The sequence below is a fragment of the Eupeodes corollae genome, chromosome 3, assembly GCF_945859685.1.
Source record: "Eupeodes corollae chromosome 3, idEupCoro1.1, whole genome shotgun sequence".
Classification (NCBI taxonomy): Eukaryota; Metazoa; Arthropoda; class Insecta; order Diptera; family Syrphidae; genus Eupeodes; species Eupeodes corollae.
In genome coordinates, this window is record NC_079149.1 from 110,696,728 (window position 1) to 110,718,923 (window position 22,196).

Genomic DNA, 22,196 nt, shown 5'->3' on the forward strand with positions numbered 1-22,196 from the left:
TCTAGTTGTTGTTTTCTGCTATTGTGTTCTTCATCCAAAAAATAAGTTACTCAATAAATTAACTCCTACCTACCCAGTCATAGTGAAACACTAATGGTAGATAGATATTTTTATTCAATAATTTTAAGGTTCTTGTTACAAAAACTTTTTGGTTTAAGGAATAAATAATAAGGCATGACAAATATGTCGTCGTTTAAAATCAATTTAAAAACATAGAATTTTTAGTTTTTTTTTTCAAGTAATTGTTATTTATTGACTCGTGATTCTTCTTCTATAGATCAACACCTCGGTGGTATATTTTTGGATCTGCAATCAATCTTCTCTATTTACGTAACTTACTGTTTCATTGTCGCTTAAATAGCTTTTTCGAAAAAAAGAGTCTCCTTAGCTCCTTTAATATTTTACATACATCGATAAGGTGGATAGGGCTTTCGTTCACTCCCATATTGCATAAGGAGCAAATATTAACCAAATTGTGTCTGTGTGGCATACAATTTAGGTTAAGAAGTTCACCTCTTACTTTAAAAATAGTTATAATAGTTTTTTTTTTTTTGAAAAATCGAGCCTAAAGTAATTATGTTCATTTAGATTATAGCTAAGTTTCGAATAAATGTCCCTTTCCCATATTTGACGTTTGTTTAAAGTGAGAGTCATTCCCATATAAACATAATCCTTGACTACTTCCAATACTACTCCATCATATCTCCAGTTTTCTCCTCTTGCGGTCCGACCAGCACCGATTTGGAACACCATTATCTTGGATTTTGCAGAATTATCTTCTAGTCCCAAAATGACAATGTCATCAGCATACATAATTACTTTTATTTTTAAGCATTCAAACTCCACTCCACAAGGAAGCAAATCAACCAAGTCATCAAGAAATAACGCAAATAACATGGGGCTGAGATTGCATCCTCAGCGTAGTCCTCGATTTATTTGGTGAAACACTAATGTTAACTGTACCTGCGGAACAAGTCCTAAACCAATTATGATCTCAATTCATTAGGTCCTTGTGGTAAATTACCCCTGGAAGCCTTAGCATCTTAATTTAAGAACTAAAGTGCTTATACAAAATAAAGTGTGATGTCGTTTGTGGAATGTTTAATTTCAAAAATCGACTTGCTTGTCCCAAAAACTGTAATTTTCTAGCAGTTTCGCTATAATTTATGGTGGGAAGTGTTTCACGACGATCAAAAAGCTGCATAATTTTCAACATTTTTGTAGTGAATTTCAAAGCCTTGTTTAAGCTTGTATCATTCTGTTTTCCTTAATTATTTTTGACATGAGGTCTATTAAAAATTAAACCTCTTATTGGAAAACCTTTTATAGCATTGAATAATTAAAAATTAAAACAACATAGTAACAACATTTATTTAAAGTTTTAATGCAATAAGTCATGATTTATATTTTATTTTAAAGGCATTTTTCTAAAGTTACTTTTTTGTTTATTATTAACTATCATTATATTCTGCACTTGTAAGGGCATCTTTGTAATTTGTTACAACATAATCATGATAATACATCATAATACAAAGCGGTTGTCCAAGAATTATAGATGCCCACACCACAATATTACCCATTCGAGGACCAAATGTTCTCTGCATTGTTTTCGAGAAGGATGACAATGGAATTTGACCCATCATTCCCATGAATGCCCAAATCTTATAAGTTTTTAAAGGAACGCTTACCTAGAAATAAAAAAAAATATACAGATCAATAAATAACATTTTATGACTTCTATTAAGTTCTTACCAAATATTCATGGAAAAATGCACTTATAAAGAAAACAATAACAGATGCATTTCTTGATGAGTAACCCATTTGAACAACAGGAATGTATAAGTGCCGTACGCACCATCTTTTGAAAAAAAGACAAATAATTTGTTTAAAAAAATAAGTAAAAGGATTTTCCGTTGAAAAAATACCTGTGTACGGGCATATTCCATGTCCTCCAAAAGGTATCAATATTATTAGCATTCCACCAATCGCAGTAAAAATTTCTATCAGCAAAATGTAACAGCTCCCCACATAGATTGAGAAAAGAATGGAAAGTTAAATAGAAGAAGCATAACCAAACCAAATGATTAGGAACCTAAACAAAAAATGTTTAACAATTTTTAAAAATTATATAACATCATGATAAAACAACTTACAGCAAGTTTGAGTAATCTTTCAGTTGCTAAAACTACATCCATATTTGAAAATGGTATGAGTGAATTACGAACAGACGGAATGATCCATTGCTGAAATAAGGCCATAAGGACGTTAACACCGAAGATGACTTCCAAAAGACGTTTCAAAAGGAAGCGTTTCCGGATTCTGTGGAGGAGAAAATAAAATTGGTTTCAAAAGTTTAAGGACTTGCTGTTCAATATTGAGATTTATCCGTGGTGTAAGGTTTAAACATATAGTGGAAGATTAATTCTCAAGTGCATTTTGGTACCCTATTTGAATAAAAGACAGTTCTGCATGGCAGAAAAAGACGTAGAGTGGTAAAGCATTAAACATTCACGTAGTATGGCGTAGAAACGAATCTAAACCTCGAATCAAATATTAAACCACGGTTTGGTAATCAGCAATTCAATTCAAATTCAAACCTTGTTGTCCTTGGGAAATTCAGTTCATAGCACAATGTTGGAGCTCCTAGGAAGTAAAACAGGTCTTTGTAGTTCAAATTGTTTGGATACTGAACCAATTCAGGAACATCTTTATCAGTCTCTTTGGAATCATCGGAATGACCATTATGATTTTCTAAGATGGAAAAGATTTAATAAAATGTAGGGATAAGATATCTGTTCTTTTCATTTTATATTTCTATATGTTATGCATATTTAGTCCAAAGTTATTAGAGAGTTACTTACGAAGTTCAGCAATGGATATACTTGGTCTTCTCTTCCGTGGTCGCTGTTGTTCTCGGAAACTTTTTCTACACCACATATTAACTTGAACATAACTCCAAGTTTTTAAAAATAATATTGAATATAGAAAACAAACTGTTGTAGCTCCAACTAAAAATGTTTTTGTGTTTAAAAAGTCATTATTTTTTAATACTATGTAAATAAAAACCTACTTATGCTAAAAGCATGTCCTTTAACATGCAAAATAACCATCGGCAATAAGATAAGAACTAAAATGTTTACAATCTGAGAGAACATTCCAGCGTTTTCTGGGATAATATCCTGTGGAATAAAAGAAAACATGATGCATTTTAAAAATTTTATTCAAAAATTTCAGACTAATATTGCAGAAAACTTCAAGTTTTCTTAATTACAATTCGCTTGAACAATTAATAACAGATGAATAGCTCAGCAGTATATAAGCGTTTATTTGACGTTGATTAATTTGTATAAATAACAAATAAGTTGTAAAAGGTAAACAATTTGTTTGCAATAAAATTGTCTACAGCATAAATATAAAAATTTGTATTCATAAAATTGGTTAGAAAGTTGCAATGGTTGTTTGCCAAAGACATTTTTAAAGTTTTTAAGTATATTTCGCCCAAAGGATGCAATAATGTAACAAGTTGTTTGTGGTCAAAAATTTAAAAAAAACTTGGAAGATATTCCTAGCAGACCTAGAGCCCGCGTCTGGATACCGATCGAACCTGCTGGTATCGAGGACATTCTCGAGATGGTCAAAGTTTGTAACCCGTCCCTTCCAACGCATAACTGGAAAATAGCCAAGCTAGAGGAAGTGAAGGGTCTTTATATTTAGGAGCGCCATTGTGGTACTCAATAAAGGCATTTTGTAAGAGTTCTTTCAGGGTGTTAAGATGCTTTCCTGAAACTGCTATAGGAACGTCGTCCGCATAGGCTATCACTCTGAAGCCCTCCGCATCCAGACTAGTTAGGATTTCATTCACCACTAGGTTAAAGAGGAGAGGGGATAGAACACCACCGTGCGGTGTCCCTCCACTAACGAATTGTCTACCAGAAGAGTTGCCCAGTTTTGAGTTAATTATTCTGCTAGAAAGCATTAAAAGAATTAACTCTCGAAGCGAACTTTCTAAATTTAGAGATGTTAGTGCAGATGTGATTGCAGATGTGTTCACGTTGTTAAAAGCACCTTCGATGTCAAGGAAAGCAACCATAGTGAACTCTTTATGATGGAGGTAATATTCGACGGTGCATACTAAGGTGTGTAGCGCTGTTTGCACCGATTTATCTTTACAATAGGCATGTTGAGACGAAGACAGAAGTCTTGTATCAATACTTGCCTTTAAATGGATATCAATCAAACTTTCCAAGGTCTTAAAAAGGAATGATGATAGACTTATACGTCGTAGATCCTTACGATTAAGTTATTCTTTTGTGAAAAGTGCATTCTCAAATTTGCCGTTCGGATTCGGCTTAAAATTGTAGGTTCCTTAAATCCCTAACAACAGTACTAGCACACAGGAACGGTTGACAGTTGTTGATTAGTTGTCTCTAATAAATTTCGCTAAAAAGATTTAAAAAAATAGACCCTATAAACAAATTGTACGTGTGCTTTTACTCAAAAAAAAATAGAGTGTTTAAACCTAAAATTGGATTAACATATATCTCCATAATACAAAACAGGAGTGGGCGGGGCAGATGTATGTTGAAACCCAGAAGTGCGACAGAATACGCCACTGGTTACTCTGTTTTACTTCCCATAAAACACTAACTTTTTAATACCACCATGTTACCGAAAGCCTTCGGAAAGCGTAATGATGTAATACAAAAAAACCTTTTTATTTGTCTTCTATTATAGTTAAATTTTACTTTTAATTCTTTAAATCGTAACAACGCTTTATTAATGGCACTAATTTCAAAAATTGCAAGTTATTACATTTACCCACAATTAAAAGGAAATTTTAATAAAATTCTTGAAAGGAAGTGTGAACAAATTTTAAAAAATGCAACAAGTCGCAAGAATAACAAATAGAGCAGAAATGTAAAGCTTTAATTACAATTTTAATATTTTCTATCCCATAATGATCAATTTAATATGGAGCATCTCTTGCAGAAAATGAATGCAGATCCATGTAACTCGACTACACGTGATAAGCGGTAACAATAGCGATTTCGCTTTCATCGGTCCTCCATTGTTAAAAAATAAAATAAATATTTCCTTAGGCTAAAGACATGGTACTTAACCTTAATTAACGTTTATTTAAAGAAAACAAATATTTTCCTATTTAAATTCTTACTCCTTACACGTTTTAAAAACTCAAAACAATTTCCAAGAGTAAAACTAAAATGTGCTACTTGTGAAACCTACTCCCAAACTTACTTCTTTATACTTCACAAAACGCAGCCATTTAACTGCTTCCTCAAAAATCACCAACCATCCCTGTACTAGCATTTGACAGTTTGCAAATCGCTGCCATCTTCACTTAAAATTTAAATTACGAACGACTAGCAAAGCGGCAAGCTGCATTCCATCATTTCTCTGTGCAAAAAAAAGTAAAAATCAAATTAAATTTGCTTCCTTTTTTTAAACTACACACGCATTATAAAGTGACCATTTTTTACCAAGCGACGCTAGCGTTTAAATTTTAATTCTTCACATAAAAACGTTCACTTTTTCTATTGGAATTTGTTCTTTCTAAAAGAAAAATGGAAGTCAATGAAGCCAATTTGCAACAATTAGGTGGTTACTTGCTCCACACTTTAAGCCCTGATCCAACTGTCAGACGACCCGGTAAGCGATAAAGAAACGATCTTTGCAAAATTTTGCGATACAAAATCCCGCTAATCCAAATTGATGGACTCATTTCTTTTATTTCTTTGAATAAAATGCAATTAATTTATTTTTATAGCTGAACAAATGCTCGAATCAATCGAGGTGAATCAGAATTATGCTATTTTATTGTTGAACCTGATTGACAAACAAGATTTGGAGATGCCCATTCGAGTCGCTGGAGCGATTGCATTTAAAAACTACATCAAGAGGAATTGGGTTGCACATGAGGTAAGTTGGATTGATTGGTTTTGGGAGTAACAAAATATTCGCGCCAAGCGAATTAAGAGGGTTGCGCCGCATGTCGCATGTTATATTCTAGAACAATGCATACTTCCTTAGTATGACAAGTTGAAGGTCAGACTGTGCATTTCACTCTCCTTATGTCCAAAAACTAAATTATTTTGAGACGTTTTTTTTTCCATGAAGTTCTTCATCAAGTTGAGCAGAATTATTTCAGACAGTTTTGCATCTTCTGACATTCAAGCTAAATGTTAAATAAGTTCCTAAATTATTTGCCTAGCAACTAGAAATAATATAAACTTAGCTATTTGGGATATAAGTGCGATCTTTGCCTTCCTACGATAAGAAGTCTTGAATGTGTAGACGAGAGTTTGATTAATTTTGTTTTTCCACTAGGACACCGGCGGCCCTGATAGAATCCACGACGTCGATCGTAATGCCATCAAATCCCTCATTGTCACCCTCATGTTACGCTCCCCGAGTGCATTGCAAAAACAGCTCAGTGACGCTGTGAGTATCATCGGAAAATACGACTTCCCCAAGAAGTGGCCCCAACTCATCGACGAAATGGTTGATAAATTCTCCACTGGTGACTTCAATGTCATCAATGGAGTCCTACAAACAGCCCATTCACTATTCAAACGTTATCGTTATGAATTCAAGTCACAATCACTTTGGGAGGAGATCAAATTGGTGTTGGATCGCATGGCAAAACCTCTTACAGATCTCCTGCTGGCCACAATGAATCTTACAAAAGTCCATGAGAACAATGTTGAAGCATTGAAAGTTATCTATGGAAGTTTGGTCTTGGTTTGCAAGGTTTTCTATTCCCTGAACTCTCAGGATCTGCCTGAATTCTTCGAGGACAATATGCAAACTTGGATGAATGCCTTCCATGAGTTGTTGATTACAGATGTGCCGTGTTTGCATACGGGGGATGATGAGGAGGCTGGAGTTTTGGAGCATTTGAGGTCACAAGTGTGCGAAAATTTAGGTCTCTATGCACAGAAGTATGACGAGGAATTTGGGACTTATATGCAACAGTTTGTGACTGATGTCTGGGAGTTGCTGGTCAAGACAGGAATTCAAACTAAATACGATGCGGTAAGCTTGTGTTTTTCTAAAACTCTTTTTCTTTAAAGAGAAAAACATAAGATTCATTTTTTGTTCTTCGTTTCAGTTGGTTTCGAATGCTCTGCAATTCCTCTCGGTCGTGGCGGAACGAAATCACTACAGAACCCTCTTCGAGGACCCGAAAATCCTCGCTAGTATTTGTGAGAAAGTTGTCATTCCCAATTTGGATTTCCGCACCTCTGACGAGGAGTTATTCGAAGACAACCCCGATGAATACATCCGTCGCGATATTGAGGGTTCTGACATTGAAACTCGTCGACGAGCCGCTTGTGATTTGGTCAAGACACTCAGTCAGAACTTTGAGTTGAAGATCTTTGGAATTTTCGGACAGTACTTGGAAATTTTGCTGGCAAAATACGCTGAAAATCCAAAAACCAATTGGCGGGCAAAGGATACAGCAATCTATCTGGTCACCTCACTCGCCTCCCGGGGAGGAACACAGAAACATGGAATAACTCAGGCCTCAGAATTGGTGCCTCTGCCTCAATTCTGTCAACAACACATTATTCCAGAACTCGAAAGGCAAAACAGTGAGGAATTTTTTTTTAACATTCTAAAAGATTTTTTGAGTAAAAAACGGTCTTTTAAATTTTAGTTAATGAATTGCCTGTTCTCAAGTCGGATGCCTTGAAGTTTGTGATGATATTCCGCAGTCTGTTGGGACCACAGACAATTGTCGCATGCATTCCCCACTTGATTCGTCATTTACAAGCAGAGAGTGTGGTTGTACACAGCTATGCAGCTTGTGCAATTGAGAAGATATTAATTATGAGAGATGAGAGTAACAGTCTTTTGTAAGTTGATTTTATCCTTCCCCCATAAGCAGTTTGATTAATTTAATTTGTTGTAGAGTTTCCTCGGCTATTTTGGCACCATACACAAATGATTTGTTAGGAGCACTGTTTGGAGCACTATCTTTGCCAGGATCACAAGAAAATGAATATGTTATGAAAGGTGAGTCTTTTCGTTTTGACTACAAAATAGAACTTTGATTAAAGAGAAGTCTTCCTTTTTTTTTAGCAATAATGAGGAGTTTTAATACACTGCAAGGGTCAACAATGCCCTACATGGCTGTTGCGCTTCCTCGACTCACAGAAATCCTCACACAAGTCGCAAAGAATCCCTCGAAGCCACATTTCAATCATTATTTGTTTGAAACCTTATCTTTGGCTATTATGTTTGTTCTTATTTAAGGGATCTCTTTAAGATCACTAACATTTCCTTTTTCTTTTAGAATTGTTTGTAAAACTGAAGCAGCTGCAGTTGGGTCATTTGAAGAAGCTCTCTTCCCAGTTTTCCAAGGCATACTTCAACAGGACATTCTAGAATTTATGCCATACGTCTTTCAAATGCTCTCATTGTTGCTGGAAATTCGTGAAGGAATCGGATCGATTCCAGAGCCTTATTGGGCTCTGTTTCCATGTTTGTTGGCTCCAGCACTTTGGGATAGACCGGGAAATGTTACGCCATTGATTCGACTTATTTGTGCATTTATCAGACAAGGATCTCAACAAATTAGTGCTCTTGGCAAGTTGGTAAGTTTTTCTTTTTTTAAACATCCCTTCAAATTGATTTACTTTGATTTTTGACTTTGTTTTTATATAGAATGCAGTTTTGGGAGTATTCCAGAAAATGATTGCATCAAAATCAAACGATCACGAAGGATTCTATTTGATGCAGAATCTCCTCACATATTACCCGCTTCAGGAATTGCAAGAAAGAATGCGACAAATCTTTGCCCTGCTCTTCCAAAGGCTGTCACTTTCCAAGACAACTAAGTACGTTCGTGGTTTGATTGTGTTCTTTTGCTATTACACAGCCAAGTTAGGAGCACCTTCCCTCGTGGAATTGGTCGATCAAATTCAGAATGCCATGTTCGGGATGGTGGTGGATCGTGTCTTCATCCCAGACATGGCGAAAGTATGCTCAGAAATGGATCGTAAAATCGTCGCCGTTGGTATTGCCAAAATACTAACTGAATGTCCTGCGATGTTAGCTGCACCGTACATTCAAAACTGGGCGCGCCTGCTGCAGGCTTTGGTGGAAATGTTCGAACTGCCTCCAGATCAATCGACCTATGATGGTGATCATTTTGTCGAGGTCGACGATACACCTGGATATCAAGCCGCATTCTCCCAGCTGAACTTTGCACAGCCAAAAAGTCAAGATTTCTTGGCCGATATTCCCGATGGAAAGAAGTTCCTAGCACAATCTGTGGCTAAATTGGTGCCGACACGACCAGACATATCTGGATTAATTGCAACCATGGGAGATAACCATAAACAGGCTCTGCAGAATTATTGTCAAAGTGCTGGCGTTCGTATTGGTTAAGATGCAATTTATTTTTTTTTCATTGATTTGATTATTTTCTAATTTAATTTTCATTTTTCAATTTAAAACGCTTAATTCTATAAATATTGTTGATAATTGTCCATAGTCAGACTATGTGCTCGTTTATTTTTTGTATTCCCTAAAGTATAACCAGTAAATTATGTTAAAAAAGAAAAATTTCATAGAGGTGTTATTTATTTTATGTTTAACAGTGGAGAAAGACTTATTGGGGAAGTGAATAAGTTTGGATTTATTTCTAGCTACGAAATAATGAAAATGAAAACGAGAGAGGTTCACCGCAGTGTGCGCCGTGACAAGCGTAACTATATCAACATCAAGATGCTGAAAACAGGTGCGACAGCAAGACCGTTTACAGAATAACCAAAGAGCAGACCGGTGCACACAGCTCAAAGCAACACCTGGTGAACAAAGTAGACAGCACTGTGGAAAGTTCGGTGGATGTGCAAGTCAGAAACAGGAAGGAACACTTTTTCTCGGTTTTAAACCGAGTATTTGCAAACAACGTGCAGCCGATGCCTTCTGAAGCGCCTGAACAAACTATTAACTAATCCCCAAATCCGCATCGCACCCTCCAGTAAAGATGAGATCGTTGCCGCAATTAAAGCACTTAAGAACAACAAAGCGGTAGGACTTGATGGAATTCCCGCAGATCTTTAACAAGCAGCGCCAACGCCATCAAGCGAACTGCTTCATCCGCTCATAAAAGAAGCGAAGAAGGGAGTTATCGAAAACTGGAGAGAAATTTGTGTTCTATCTGCCGTTGCCAAAATAGCAAAAGTCATACTAGAATGCATCAGAGAACACCTTTAGGCCACACTTGATGTCGAACAAGCAGGGGCCTGAATCGTTTTGATAGCGAGTTTGCCATTTTTCTAATATCGCTTTCGCCGTCTTCGTTTTGAATTCGACTAATTAACGAGTTCTAAGGTGAACTTGAAATTTCATAAAGTTTGTTGGCGAGTTAAAATCCGATAGCTTTTTTTGGAGGATTTACAGGCGAAAGAGTGTTCATTATTATTCACTGTTCGATTTCGTGGATTCTTTCTTGATTGCATTTTTATATATAAATGTGAGTTAGCTTTATTTTAATTTTCTTATAAATTATCCGCGATCCAGAATAAAATATAAAATTTCGAATAAATCGCCGCAAAATTCACAAATTTAATTCAAACAAAACAAATTTGTTTGAAAAGCTGTCAAATCACTGGAATATTGGAAGAAAAAGTCAAATCACTGGAATACGGGAAGAGCTTTTTTCGCTTTGCTGCGAATTCGTTAATAAGCAAATACGTCGGAAATCGAATTGAAAACGACCCGCCATGAACCTCATAATCAGGCCCCAGGATTCCGCGCTGGATCCGCAGGATCATTATTGAACAGTGCTTTGAACATCGATCACCACTACAACTTCTGTTCATCCACTTCGAGAAGGCTTTTGATAGCGTTAACAGGGAGTATATCTTAACTCTACGGAGGAGAGGCATTCCAGAAAAACGAATTGTTATTATAAAAGCAACATATGATGGAGCCAAGTATCACGTTCTGCACGATGGTAGGTTGTCAGATTGCAGATTGAAATCCGTAGCGGAGTCAAACTGGGCTGTATTCTGCCACCAATATTGTTTTTGTTTGTGATAAGCGATGTACTGCGCTCAGCTGTGTCAGTTAGCGGAGGGATCCACATCCAATGGGCTTTGACATCCTATTTAAAGCACTTGGATTACGCGGAAGATGTTTTCTTACTCTCTGATAGGACCATGGATCTCTATCAAATGAAAATCAATTCCGGCAAAACAAAAGTGATCAGCCTCGGAAACCGACCATCCTCTGAAATAAATATTTCCCCGCAACCGGTGGAAATAGTGGAGATCTTTCAATAGCTTGGAAGTATCGTCTCCAACGAAGTCGGAACCGGACAAGACGTTATCTGCCGCATCGGCACAGCAAAATCGGGGTTCGGTATGTTGTCGAAAATTTAGAGAAATAAATTTATCAGCTTAAGAACAAAGCTACGACTGTTTCGCACAAATGTCGAATCTGTGCTTCTTTATGGGTGCAGCACCTGGAAGGTTACTTCAGCCATTACAAGAAAGCTGCAAACCTTCGTAGAATAGATGTCTTCGTAACATCTAAGGATTTTCTGGCCAACCGTACCGGTAAAGATTGAATTGCAGGCAAAGCAGTGGAATCCGCACACACAAGAAGGAAGAAGAGCTAGACGACCGCGAAGAACATGGCCCAGGACAGTCGAGCGGAATCAGCGTGACTAGGCAAAAGTAGGAGGGAGCTGAAACACATATATCCGGAAACCGTACACAATGGCGCGTAGGCGTAGTAGAGGCCCTATGCCTCTTAAGGGGTTCCCAACGGACTTAACAGGTCTGAGGACCTAAGTAAGTAAATACGAGAAGAAGTACACAAAAGAGAAGTTTTTGTTGGAGATTAGTTCGCCAAATCACTTAGCTCGTGAGGTTAGAGATTCAAATCGCTGAATCGATATATATATACAAGTCATGGGGATAGTGTATATTGAATTCAAGGTTAAAAGGTTTGTTGTATGAAAGACAATTTTGTGCCTAAAGCAAAAGGATATAATAGTCACCTTTAAACTCATCTTTCATTATACATTTTTATTTTTTTTCAAGTTTGAAAGTGTTTTATCGAACAAAAGAAATAACAAAGAAAGACATAACTTTCACAGAAACGTGATAAAGCGCTAAATATGAAGCCATTTTGTCAAAAAACATGTATTCAGAGGCAGATATAACAATAAAATCTATGTAATATTTTTTTATATTAAAGACATCTTAGGCAACAATATCATAACCGGCAACTTATCAATATCAGATAAGTTGCCGGTTATGATCATTTATAAGTTGAATATGTTAAGGATAACCTGGCAAAGTAATTCGATTGGACCATGGTAGATCTTAAGCAAAATCTCGTAAATTCTTCTGTGAACGGACTCCAATCTATTTTTAATAAAGTGTCCATACAACACAACCATACTCTAAGATAGACCTTACGAATGAACTATAAAGAGTTTTTAAAACGTACGGATCATGAAATTCTCCAGAAAATGTTTAAAAATATAACCAAAGGTCTTGTAATAATTATAGTAAAATCAAAATAGTCAATAAAAGTTAGTTTTGAGTCCAACACTATCCTAAAGTCAACTTGACAAATTACAAAGTGGTAATAAATAAATCACATAGTTATAGATAAAAACGTTTTTTAACACTTGTCAATATTTAAAACGAAACCATTAATATTTCACCATTCCCAAAAACTTTGATGGTCTTTTTGGAAAAGATAACATTCTTCAACAGAGTTAATTGTACGAAAAATGTTTGCATCATCGGCATATATAAGAAACATAGAATTAACTAGGACGGACGAAAGATCGTTTATACATAGTACAAATATTAATGGACCAAGGTGACTACCCTGATGTACACCCCAGTTAACCGTAAAACACATAGAACGTAGAAAAATTACATTGTATGACCTGTCTTTGAGATATAGAGATATCCATAAAACAAATCTTTCTTAAGACCTTAAAAGAACACGGTGGTTCAGTTTGTCAAATGCTGTGCTACAGACAGTAAAAGTACAGACTTCTTGTTGTTTTGATTTAAATTGTAAAAAAATTGTTTTTGTTTACTTCTTTTTGCCAAAGACGACATGTTGGTTGTCACATAAAACCGTGGACAAGAGAAAAGACAGAATATCACAAGCTTCACTACTCTAGGATCGATTCAACTTCAACCATGCCTTGTTTCTTTTGTTTTAAAAGGTTTTATATGCTGATCAAACCACGGTGTTATTAAAATGTCTTATTTCACGTTTCTTTATTTTATGGTTTCTAAAAAAGAACCAAATCATTTTTTTAAAACCGAAAGATATTGATGAGATGCATTAATACTGATGTTGTTTAAAAATAAGCTTAATGTCACCCAATAAACGGTAGAATTCTACACTTTAACAAACAAATTTAATACATTTTGATAATATCCCCTGTTGCAAGGCAAGAGGAGGTAAAGAGGTGGGTTAAGTGGAAGGGTAGGATAAGGATGAGGTAGGAAAAAGAGATAGGAAGATTTGGAATAGGTTAGGTGGAATTGTTGAGCTCCGGGGGACGCGGCCTGCTTGTGGTGCACGGCGTCATCTCGTCGGACGGGGGGGGGGAGGAGTGCCCCCGAAACTCAACCTCACCTGCAAGCAAAATCATAAACCAGGCCAAGGTATAAGAAAACATAAACGGACGAACTATAGGCACATCAGGGACTGCGGATCTTAGTGCAGTGATGCCATTACCCACCCAACCTTTAGGTATCGGCGGCCAGTATTGGATAGCCCCTAGAAGGATTTGGGGATTTCCGCCCTAGGTATTCTCTTTTTAGGAATTTTGCAGCTGGGGATTTCGTTTTGGGGATTATATCTTTAGGGTACCCGTTGAATTCATGCATATTGTTGAAATGACTACTTTTTAGCTTTCAATAAAATCTCTATATTTGAACGTGTTACACCTTTATTTTTCATATGTCAAGAATATTTTCCGAAAGTAAACAATGTATTTAAAGCTTAATTTATTTCGTAAATAGATTTGAAAAAATGTACAATGCAGTTTTATTTTTACTGTTGACTGCAAAATGCTAGTGTTAGCAAAATTCTAATTTTATGACGCAATGAATGCAAACAATGTTAGTGATAATTCCAATAAATTGTATTAAATAGATCTCAAGGGAATACACATTGATGGAAGACTTAAATTGTACTAAAAATACAAAATAGATGGCATGAATATGTTTTTTTGGTAAAATAAATAGCTTGCTGCTAAAAAAAAATAAATTGTTGGGATCTCTTAATTTTACATAAAATATCCGTAAGTCCACTAATATAAGGGTTTCACCTAGAAATGAAAAATAGTAAGCTGGAAGCTTTCTTCTGGTGTTGTAAACATTGTGTAAAAAGTCACATTAAATCTCTTGCCCTCGTCGTAATTTAAAAAGTGTCAAAAGCTGCCAAAACTGCTTTTTCGTGATTGTAAACACCTTCACAAATTGTTTTCAAATTAAAATATAGCAGTGAAAAAAATAATATTTAATATTTGTGAGGAAATTTCTTGTACAAATTTTAGACAAGATTGAGATGAAAAATGAATGTTCAATTAAAAATATTTTTAATACTCCGCAATAATTATGCAATTTTAAGTTTAAAAAGAAAAAAAAATCTTATTTTTATAAATTCAGTTAGTATCAAAAATGCCTTTTAGTTTTTTAAAAAATGAATTTAAATATTTTCAATAAAGAACTTTTGTTTGAATCAATGGGAACATAATAAAAAAAGGAGAACTTAAAAGCATTTTAGCAGTAGCATGAGTTTAAAAAATGAAAATGTTGTACAACATGAATGATGTCTTGAAACATTCAGTAGTACAAACTTTGCTGACTTTTTTCGGAAGTTGAGAAAGTTAAAAACAACTGACAATTTAAAAAAAAAATATTTTAACTCACATGTTTCTCACTTAAGGGGCAAGACAAGAAATAAAATAAATGTGTAAAATGCACTAAATAAAGGTTCTTTGCGAAGGATTATTTTTACATTAGGACAAATGAAAAATCTTCAAAAACTTACCGCAGCTAGTCCCTTTTCAACCAATAGACACATACTCATAGGCACAATTGAGTCTAAAAAAGATTTTTTTTTTTTTGTAAATATTCAATTCAATCACTATTTAGTTTTGAAGAACTTACATATAACAAGCATCAATGAAGGATGTCCTTCTCCTTCATTCTTCCCACTGAGTACAATATACCATTCTAATGGATTTATTCTAATTCCATATCTTTAAAGAAAAACAAAATATATTATAATTTAAGTTTAAATATTTTCTAAAAATTACTTACTTAAGTAAATTTTCCAAACACAACCGAAATCCACCAATTGTCAATAGAAGAAAACCCCAATTAACAAATCCCGTGAAGTTATCAAATCCTGAACTCCATGAAAACAGTGAGTCTCTTGGTCTGTGGCATCTATGGATTTTTTGTTTTAAAAATTAAACAATTCAATAGAAAAATTAATGATTTTTATTTCATAAACAATAATAATGTTAAAATTACGGTTTATCAGGTTGAATTCTCCTTTGTTTTTCTTCTTTTGTGGTGATTTCTTCAGCTCGGGTGACACTCTGAGTTCGCCGGTAGCGTAATTTGTTTTCCTCACTTTCAGAATGAGGCATTTTTTAAACCTTCTTTGTTTTACCTACTGCCTGCAATTAATGAATGTACAATCAAATTATTTCAAGAATGCAGGTTAAATTATTATTTATCAAATAAATACAAAATGTTATCGGTTTTTGATTTCACTTATCTTATCCATACGAATTGTAGATTATTAATGATTGGTGTGAATATTTATGGAAGCCCAGTATTTATGTACATAGATTTTGAGTAAAAGTTAAATTTAAGTTAAGTACCTACCTACCGTCTACAAATAACTAGACAAATGTAAAAATAGTAAATTAAAAGAAAAAATATAATAATGTTGGAATCAAACAAAGCGTACAGGGTGTCACCTTCTAAGTCCTGCACTTTATTAATAGAATTAACAAGTTTGATCATTATGCAAATATTTAAATTATTCCAATTTATATAAAGTAGGTGGAACCACGCCTCTTTAATCAAAAAACCATAAAGTTAAGAAATAAAAGCTAAAAGTAGTTGTTTTTGGCCATCTAGTTTCATATGAAAACAAAATGCTTATGGTTGCTAAATTACATCAAATAAATAAAATTTCCAAATTGACGATCATGTGATTTGACACCGTGGGACTTCTTTCTTTGAAGATATTTGAACGAAAAAGTGTACCTCAATAAGCCAAGAACAATTCAAGAGCTTAATGATGGGATAATTTGGAACATCAATTATGCTTCAGAGTGATGATTTGTTAGAGGTATGCCAGCTAAGCTGTTGCGAGCATTTACTTTGGCTTTCAGATTAAATGAGGCACTCAATTTTTAAAATTAAAAGTTATATTTCATAGGAAAATAACTACCATATCAAGGAAAACTATTTCATAATTTTGTAGGTCTTTTTCAATGACAATAAGAAATTATTACGAATTTATAATTGAAAACATGACTCAGCTTAATTGATGCAGAGTAAAAAGTAGTTTAAAAGAATTTAACATTGGTTTTCATTTCATAACACACTCCAGCCTTTTTAGTAATGATCTTTATATAAACGGGATTTACTCGATTTTTTAGACCTTCTTTGCTATTTATTTGATGTTTTCTGATTTCTCGCTGAAGTTTTGTCCACAATTTCAATTACATTCAGGTCTGAGGATTGCACGCATTAGATGAGGGCAGTTTCAAATCAAACAAGACGAAACGATTCCAGATTTGTGTTTGGGATCGTTGTCTTGGTAAAGTCGGAAATTATACCTTATGTTAAACTTTCCGCAGTTAATATCGAGATACATTCATTTGCCCATGTTATCTTCGATAAAAACAAGGTAACCGACACCTGACGACGACGTAGAACACTAAATCATAAGTGAGTTTCTTCATGATTTACAGTTCCACATACATTTTTGGGCAAGAGCTCTTAGTTCGGCTGCCTCCTAACGTATGTATGCCTACCCATCATCAATGAAGGTTGAATTTAATTTCGTCTTTTAAAATTACCGTATGACCTTAAAGTAAATTGCATCCTTGAAATTATATTTTTTTTGACTTATAAGGGGCTTTTAAGGGCACATTCGATCCGATTTTCGCGTAGATATCGATAATGATGTGAAGATTTAATTTTAACCATTTCAACAAGTTTTCTTTATCTAGTCCAATCTTTTTTAGTGTTTTATAACTAACTCACGAATTTCTAAGCTCGTACGTGGAACCGTGTATGAAAGAAATAATTGTAACTTTATTCCCGTCACTAATTAATAAACCGAACGCAACAAATAATAATTATTTCGATTTTATGCATAAAACAAAAACAAACAATCCATTTTTCAAAAACCCACCCCAAAAAATGTCTGAATTTTAATTGTTTATATCTCATTTGTTTTTTAAATCCATTTTGGAATTTTGAGCTGCGGAGTGGACTAATGACTCAGTGTCAAAAATTATTAGCTTCCGCTTAATTCTGTTTCTAATCGAAAACTGTATGTTTTAGTTTATCTTCTTTGAAGTATCGGGAAGTGATTCATAATTTTGTTGACCTTTCATTGATCAAATAAGAGCTTGGACTTTTTTTGGTGATTATCTTCCCAATAAAAATGTAGACGATGACTAAAATAGAATCATATTTTTGTTGTATTTTAAAGATTGTATTATACACAGCTTTAGTACTTGTGGCATTATGGCTACAACATATAGAAAACACATGTTATTAGTCTGGGTTCAATACTTTCCTTTGCCAACTAACAGTTTTTTCCCGGTGCTTCTTAAATTTTCCGTTCGGTTTCGGCATCAGAACTGTTGGTCTAGTCCATTTTTGACATTAGTCATGTTCCGGCAACATAATGGACTTTGTTTGCAACTGCATTCTTTGAACGTACATTTTGACAAAGGCAACTACTAAATTTATCAAGTGTCCTAAATTTCAAAATTTAGAACTTCACTCTACCTTTAGTTCATCGTACAAAACCTCCTCAGGCAGGCTAAGGGGTCCGTCAAATATCTTCTCTTTTTGAAAACGCTATACAATCATCGAGTGTAGCTTTGGCTGTGTGGCACGTAGCGCCGTTCTGTTGAAACCAAATGTTTCTAATTACCCCTTTTCAATTTTTGTGAACAAAAAATCGTTTAACAGGTTCGATAATGATCGCCTTTGACTGTAACGGCCACTACTCGCTCATTATCGATACAGTGACTCGTTTTGGGTGTATCGGCTTTTCAATCGGTTTTTTTACCGTACGACGAAAACTATTTGCAGAGACAAAACCGAATGACTACATCGACCTAGTCGGTAATTTTACCGTATACAGTTAAATGTCGTAACGTCTGAATATACTTATTTAAATTATATTGACACTGGCTTATACGGTAAAATCGACGATACGGCAAAACCGCCGATTCGGGATCGTGTGAACGGGCTCTAATAAAGTTCAGCTTTCAGTTAAATGAAAAATATGATCAACTGTCATTTTGACATAAGTAAACTTGACTTTTCTTGATTTTTCTTAACTTACTTTCCAGTCGATTTTAAAATAAAGTTGCTTTAATGGAAAAGCAATTGTTTGGTAGCTGGCAAATCAGTCTTACTTTCAAGTCCCTTAAGTCGTATAAACCTGCCCATTGTTACGAATTGTTAGAATCTTTTAGGAACGACATTAAATAATCTGTCAGTTGATCTGAAGCTGCTCTGAACTTACTTGAGAATCCTATTAAAAATTGATGAGAAAAATAATAAAACAATTCTTGAATCAACTGTTCAGTTTTTTTTACCCAAAAGGATGGAAAGCAAAGAGTGGAATCAAAGAAAAATAAACATTGGATTTTCTGTAATAAAGATGATTGGATTTAGATGACAAATGAATTTTAAATTCATTGTTTTCTTGCTATAAAATTTTAAAATGACAATAGTTAACGGATCTCAGGAATGGTTGAGAGTTGAAAGCCAATAGGCCCAAGTTCTCACCGGACTGTTGCGCCACCCAATTTATTATTTATTAACTTCCCATAGGAAGTTATTGTAATGGGTCCGATTTGTCAAATTGAAAATTTTGACATTTCTCGACGTTTCAAGGTCCCTAGAGTCGAAATAAAAGATTTTTAGAAAGATGTCTGTGCGTGCGTGTGTACGTACGTTCGCGACGTTTTTTTCGTCCTCCTTAGCTCAAGAACCAGAAGAAATATCGACTTCAAATAAATTTTGTTATACAGATAATAAGGCAGAAAGATGCAGAAAGGGCTCTCAAGAAAATTGCGTGGCTGGTTTTTTTACCATAGCAGTTTGAAAAAAGGTGAAAATTTTGGTTAACCCTAAATATCTTACGAACCAAAAACGGTAGAGACTTGAATTAAATTTTATATAATATATTGTAACGTGATATCAAACAAATATATTTTTTGAAAAAAAAAAATCCATTTAACGGTTTTTTTTTGTAAATCAAAAAAATGAAAAAAAAAATTGTCACCTTAAAAATTTTACGACTAAATATGATTTCATCTCCAAAACAATTTTGTGCAACGAAGAATAATGTTTTTTAACATCTGATAAAATTTGGAGAAAAATCGAATGGACAGTTTTTTTTATAAAAAATAAAAATCTAAAAAAAAAACATTACTCAAAGTTAGTAAAAATTGAACATCGAACTTTTCAAAAACTTGAAATTTAGGCTTTAAACTTATTTTAACTTATAAGAAATATTGTTTTCACATTTTGAAAAATCTTGAGAAAAATCGAATTTAAAGTTTTTTTTACAAAAAATAAAAACCTAAAAAAAATGAATAAAAGTTGGTAAAAATTGATTTTCGACTCAAATATCTTTTTAAAACTTTGAGATAATGGCTTTAATTTTCTTTTATCTTTCAAAAAATATTGTTTTCAACATTCAGTAACATTTTGAAAAAAATCGAATTGACAGTTTTTTTACAAAAATTTGAAAACCGAAAAAAAATTAACGAAAGTTGGTAAACAATTATTTTCGACTCAAATATCTTTTCAAAAATTGTAGATATTGGCTTTAAACTACTTTTATCTTTTAAAATATTGGCTTCAATCTTATTTTATTTCACAGAAAATATTGTTTTCGATATTCAGTAATTTTTATATAAAAATCCAACAGTCCGTTTTTTCATAAAAAAATTAAATCTACATAAAATAGTAGATACGCAAATTTGGTAAAAATTGATACGAGTACATATAGACAAACAAGACAAATCGACAGACGGGATGGGAAGTTATCAGTGTGGGTCGCATCCCAGAATCTTTAAAAAAAAAATCGAATTGATCGTTAATTGATCACTTAAATCTAGCATCACAAATGACAGGTTTCATCAAAGTTAAGTCTGAAGGTCGCTTAGTTTAAAACCTAGTTAGTGTAGATTATATGACGTGTGATGTAAATTCACATACATCAAGTGTAAACATTATCTATAAGGTATTAATTACTTAATTGTGAGTTTAAATTATTTGTTTAAAAATATAAACTTTTTGATTACAAGCGGATTGCTTTACCAAACCAATAATATTTAACAACATTATTTACATTTGCAATTGCGACAAAATGTCTCAAATGTTTGATGAATAAATTTATTATTTAGTAGCTTTGACTATCATGTATTTTATTTATCTTAATTACGTATATTTTAATTGCATTTTTCGTTTTCTATCGTATTTTTATTAAGGTTGTTGCATGTCATTGAACTTGAACTGGATACTCTGACCTACCGGTTAAAATTATTTATAAAACAAACAAACACAAAAATTGCCATGCTATGGGTTATAAGAGAACTCTAAGAGAGAAAGAGGTGAGTAAGTATTTTCTACTTTGTATTTATTTTATTGTTTTATTTATTTTTCTGAATTATTCACTTTTAAATGGAAAACAAACAAAAACAAATAATTCTTCAATAAAGAATAAGTTTTGCTTTAAAGTTTTGTGTGGATAAAATAACAAAACATAAACTGAGTGATTAGGAGAAATAAATTATACATAATTATGGAAAAATGTTTGTCACAACACAAATAATTACACAGAACCTAAGTCCACAATTTTAAAGAGAGTTCGATTTCAATTATTTATTATTGAGACATCAAATTATTGTCTGTTATGCAACAACACTACTACTTGCTCTTCAATTCACAGAGTAAAATATTTATTATGAACACCAGTTGATCATAAAAGATAACAAAACAAAAAAATCGAAAGTGAAAGTTTGAAAACAATGATTTTATATTTTTGACAAAATCCATAAATACCAACTCGTAGGATATTGTAATTATTGTTAATTATGTGAAATGGATCAAATTTAAAAAAAGATAAGATTCTTTTTAAACAAAACACTCATTTCCCTCCACAATAGATAAACGGGTATTTAAAATTCTAAATCAGATGTTTTGAACTTATGTTGGAATTTATGCCGGTATTCCGGTTCAGTTCTTTATGATTAAGATAAGTATTGGACAAATTTATGGTACTCGTAATTGTTTTCATGCATTTTTGAAGTCTCTCAAATCAAAATGTTTGTTAGTCCAATTTATTTTTATTTTTGTTCACACCTCGCGCACATTAATAATGATAAAAATATGAAGGCCTGGAGGTAGAAGTAGGTTTCCATGCACAAGATTCAATTGAAGAAAAGAGGGAGTGAAAAGTCAACTTTAAGGTTCACAATTTGATAAGAAGCAATGACTGATGATTTCTTTCTTCCTTTCATCTACACATATTTCATTGCCATACAATTTTTTAACATTTCTTCAAATATTTATGATTTTGTTTGATCGAAAATAAATAAATGCAACACGTTTTTTAACAATTTTATATGCATTTGTTTATAAAAACCAGATATAGTAATTATTATTGCTCACTCTTTATGGAAAAACTCACTCACGTTATACGCTGATTTGTATTTTAAGTATATTTTAAGTCTACGTCTAGAAAACACACTCGTTTAACTCGATGTGATCTTACGAAAGACGAAACGATCTAGCGCTACCGATCTGGTTGACACGAGAGAGCCAACTGTAGGCACAAAACAGGAGGTATATCTGCTCTGGCCTCTGGGCTGGGTTTGGCTGAATTCT

At 33.7% G+C, this 22,196-nt stretch overlaps 2 protein-coding genes across 3 annotated transcripts; one reads left to right on the plus strand and one right to left on the minus strand.

Moving 5' to 3' along the window:
* Nucleotides 1-1,360: 1,360 nt before the first annotated feature.
* Nucleotides 1,361-22,157, minus strand: LOC129949445 (diacylglycerol O-acyltransferase 1). 2 transcript variants are annotated; one of them, XM_056060912.1, is made up of 12 exons: nucleotides 22,004-22,157; nucleotides 15,561-15,709; nucleotides 15,345-15,473; nucleotides 15,192-15,283; nucleotides 15,073-15,125; nucleotides 3,071-3,179; nucleotides 2,862-3,008; nucleotides 2,598-2,751; nucleotides 2,154-2,319; nucleotides 1,926-2,092; nucleotides 1,753-1,858; nucleotides 1,361-1,688 (listed from the first exon to the last, which is right to left on the minus strand). In XM_056060912.1, exons 2-12 carry the CDS (start codon nucleotides 15,677-15,679, stop codon nucleotides 1,452-1,454), a joined length of 1,479 nt encoding a protein of 492 aa, XP_055916887.1. In that variant the 5' UTR covers nucleotides 15,680-15,709; nucleotides 22,004-22,157; the 3' UTR covers nucleotides 1,361-1,451. The 2 variants fall into 2 exon arrangements, with proteins under 2 accessions (XP_055916887.1, XP_055916888.1); XM_056060913.1 differs by having other exon boundaries at nucleotides 21,981-22,134.
* On the plus strand, nucleotides 5,357-9,596 carry LOC129949444 (exportin-2). The gene is made up of 9 exons (XM_056060911.1): nucleotides 5,357-5,667; nucleotides 5,786-5,937; nucleotides 6,346-7,053; nucleotides 7,130-7,613; nucleotides 7,679-7,877; nucleotides 7,934-8,037; nucleotides 8,104-8,260; nucleotides 8,318-8,618; nucleotides 8,689-9,596. Exons 1-9 carry the CDS (start codon nucleotides 5,583-5,585, stop codon nucleotides 9,412-9,414), a joined length of 2,916 nt encoding a protein of 971 aa, XP_055916886.1. The 5' UTR covers nucleotides 5,357-5,582; the 3' UTR covers nucleotides 9,415-9,596.
* Nucleotides 22,158-22,196: the final 39 nt, after the last annotated feature.

Excerpts from the sequence above, each read along its gene's own strand:
- LOC129949445 (XM_056060912.1), bottom strand. The coding sequence starts at position 15,679 with ATGCCTCATTCTGAAAGTGAGGAAAACAAATTACGCTACCGGCGAACT. Across the intron at positions 2,752-2,861 it reads TATATCCATTGCTGAACTTC|AAAATCATAATGGTCATTCC; the intron begins GTAAGTAACTCT and ends TTTCCATCTTAG. Across the intron at positions 1,689-1,752 it reads CATTTTTCCATGAATATTTG|GTAAGCGTTCCTTTAAAAAC; the intron begins GTAAGAACTTAA and ends TTTTATTTCTAG.
- LOC129949444 (XM_056060911.1), top strand. The coding sequence starts at position 5,583 with ATGGAAGTCAATGAAGCCAATTTGCAACAATTAGGTGGTTACTTGCTC. Across the intron at positions 7,878-7,933 it reads GATGAGAGTAACAGTCTTTT|AGTTTCCTCGGCTATTTTGG; the intron begins GTAAGTTGATTT and ends AATTTGTTGTAG. Across the intron at positions 8,619-8,688 it reads TTAGTGCTCTTGGCAAGTTG|AATGCAGTTTTGGGAGTATT; the intron begins GTAAGTTTTTCT and ends GTTTTTATATAG.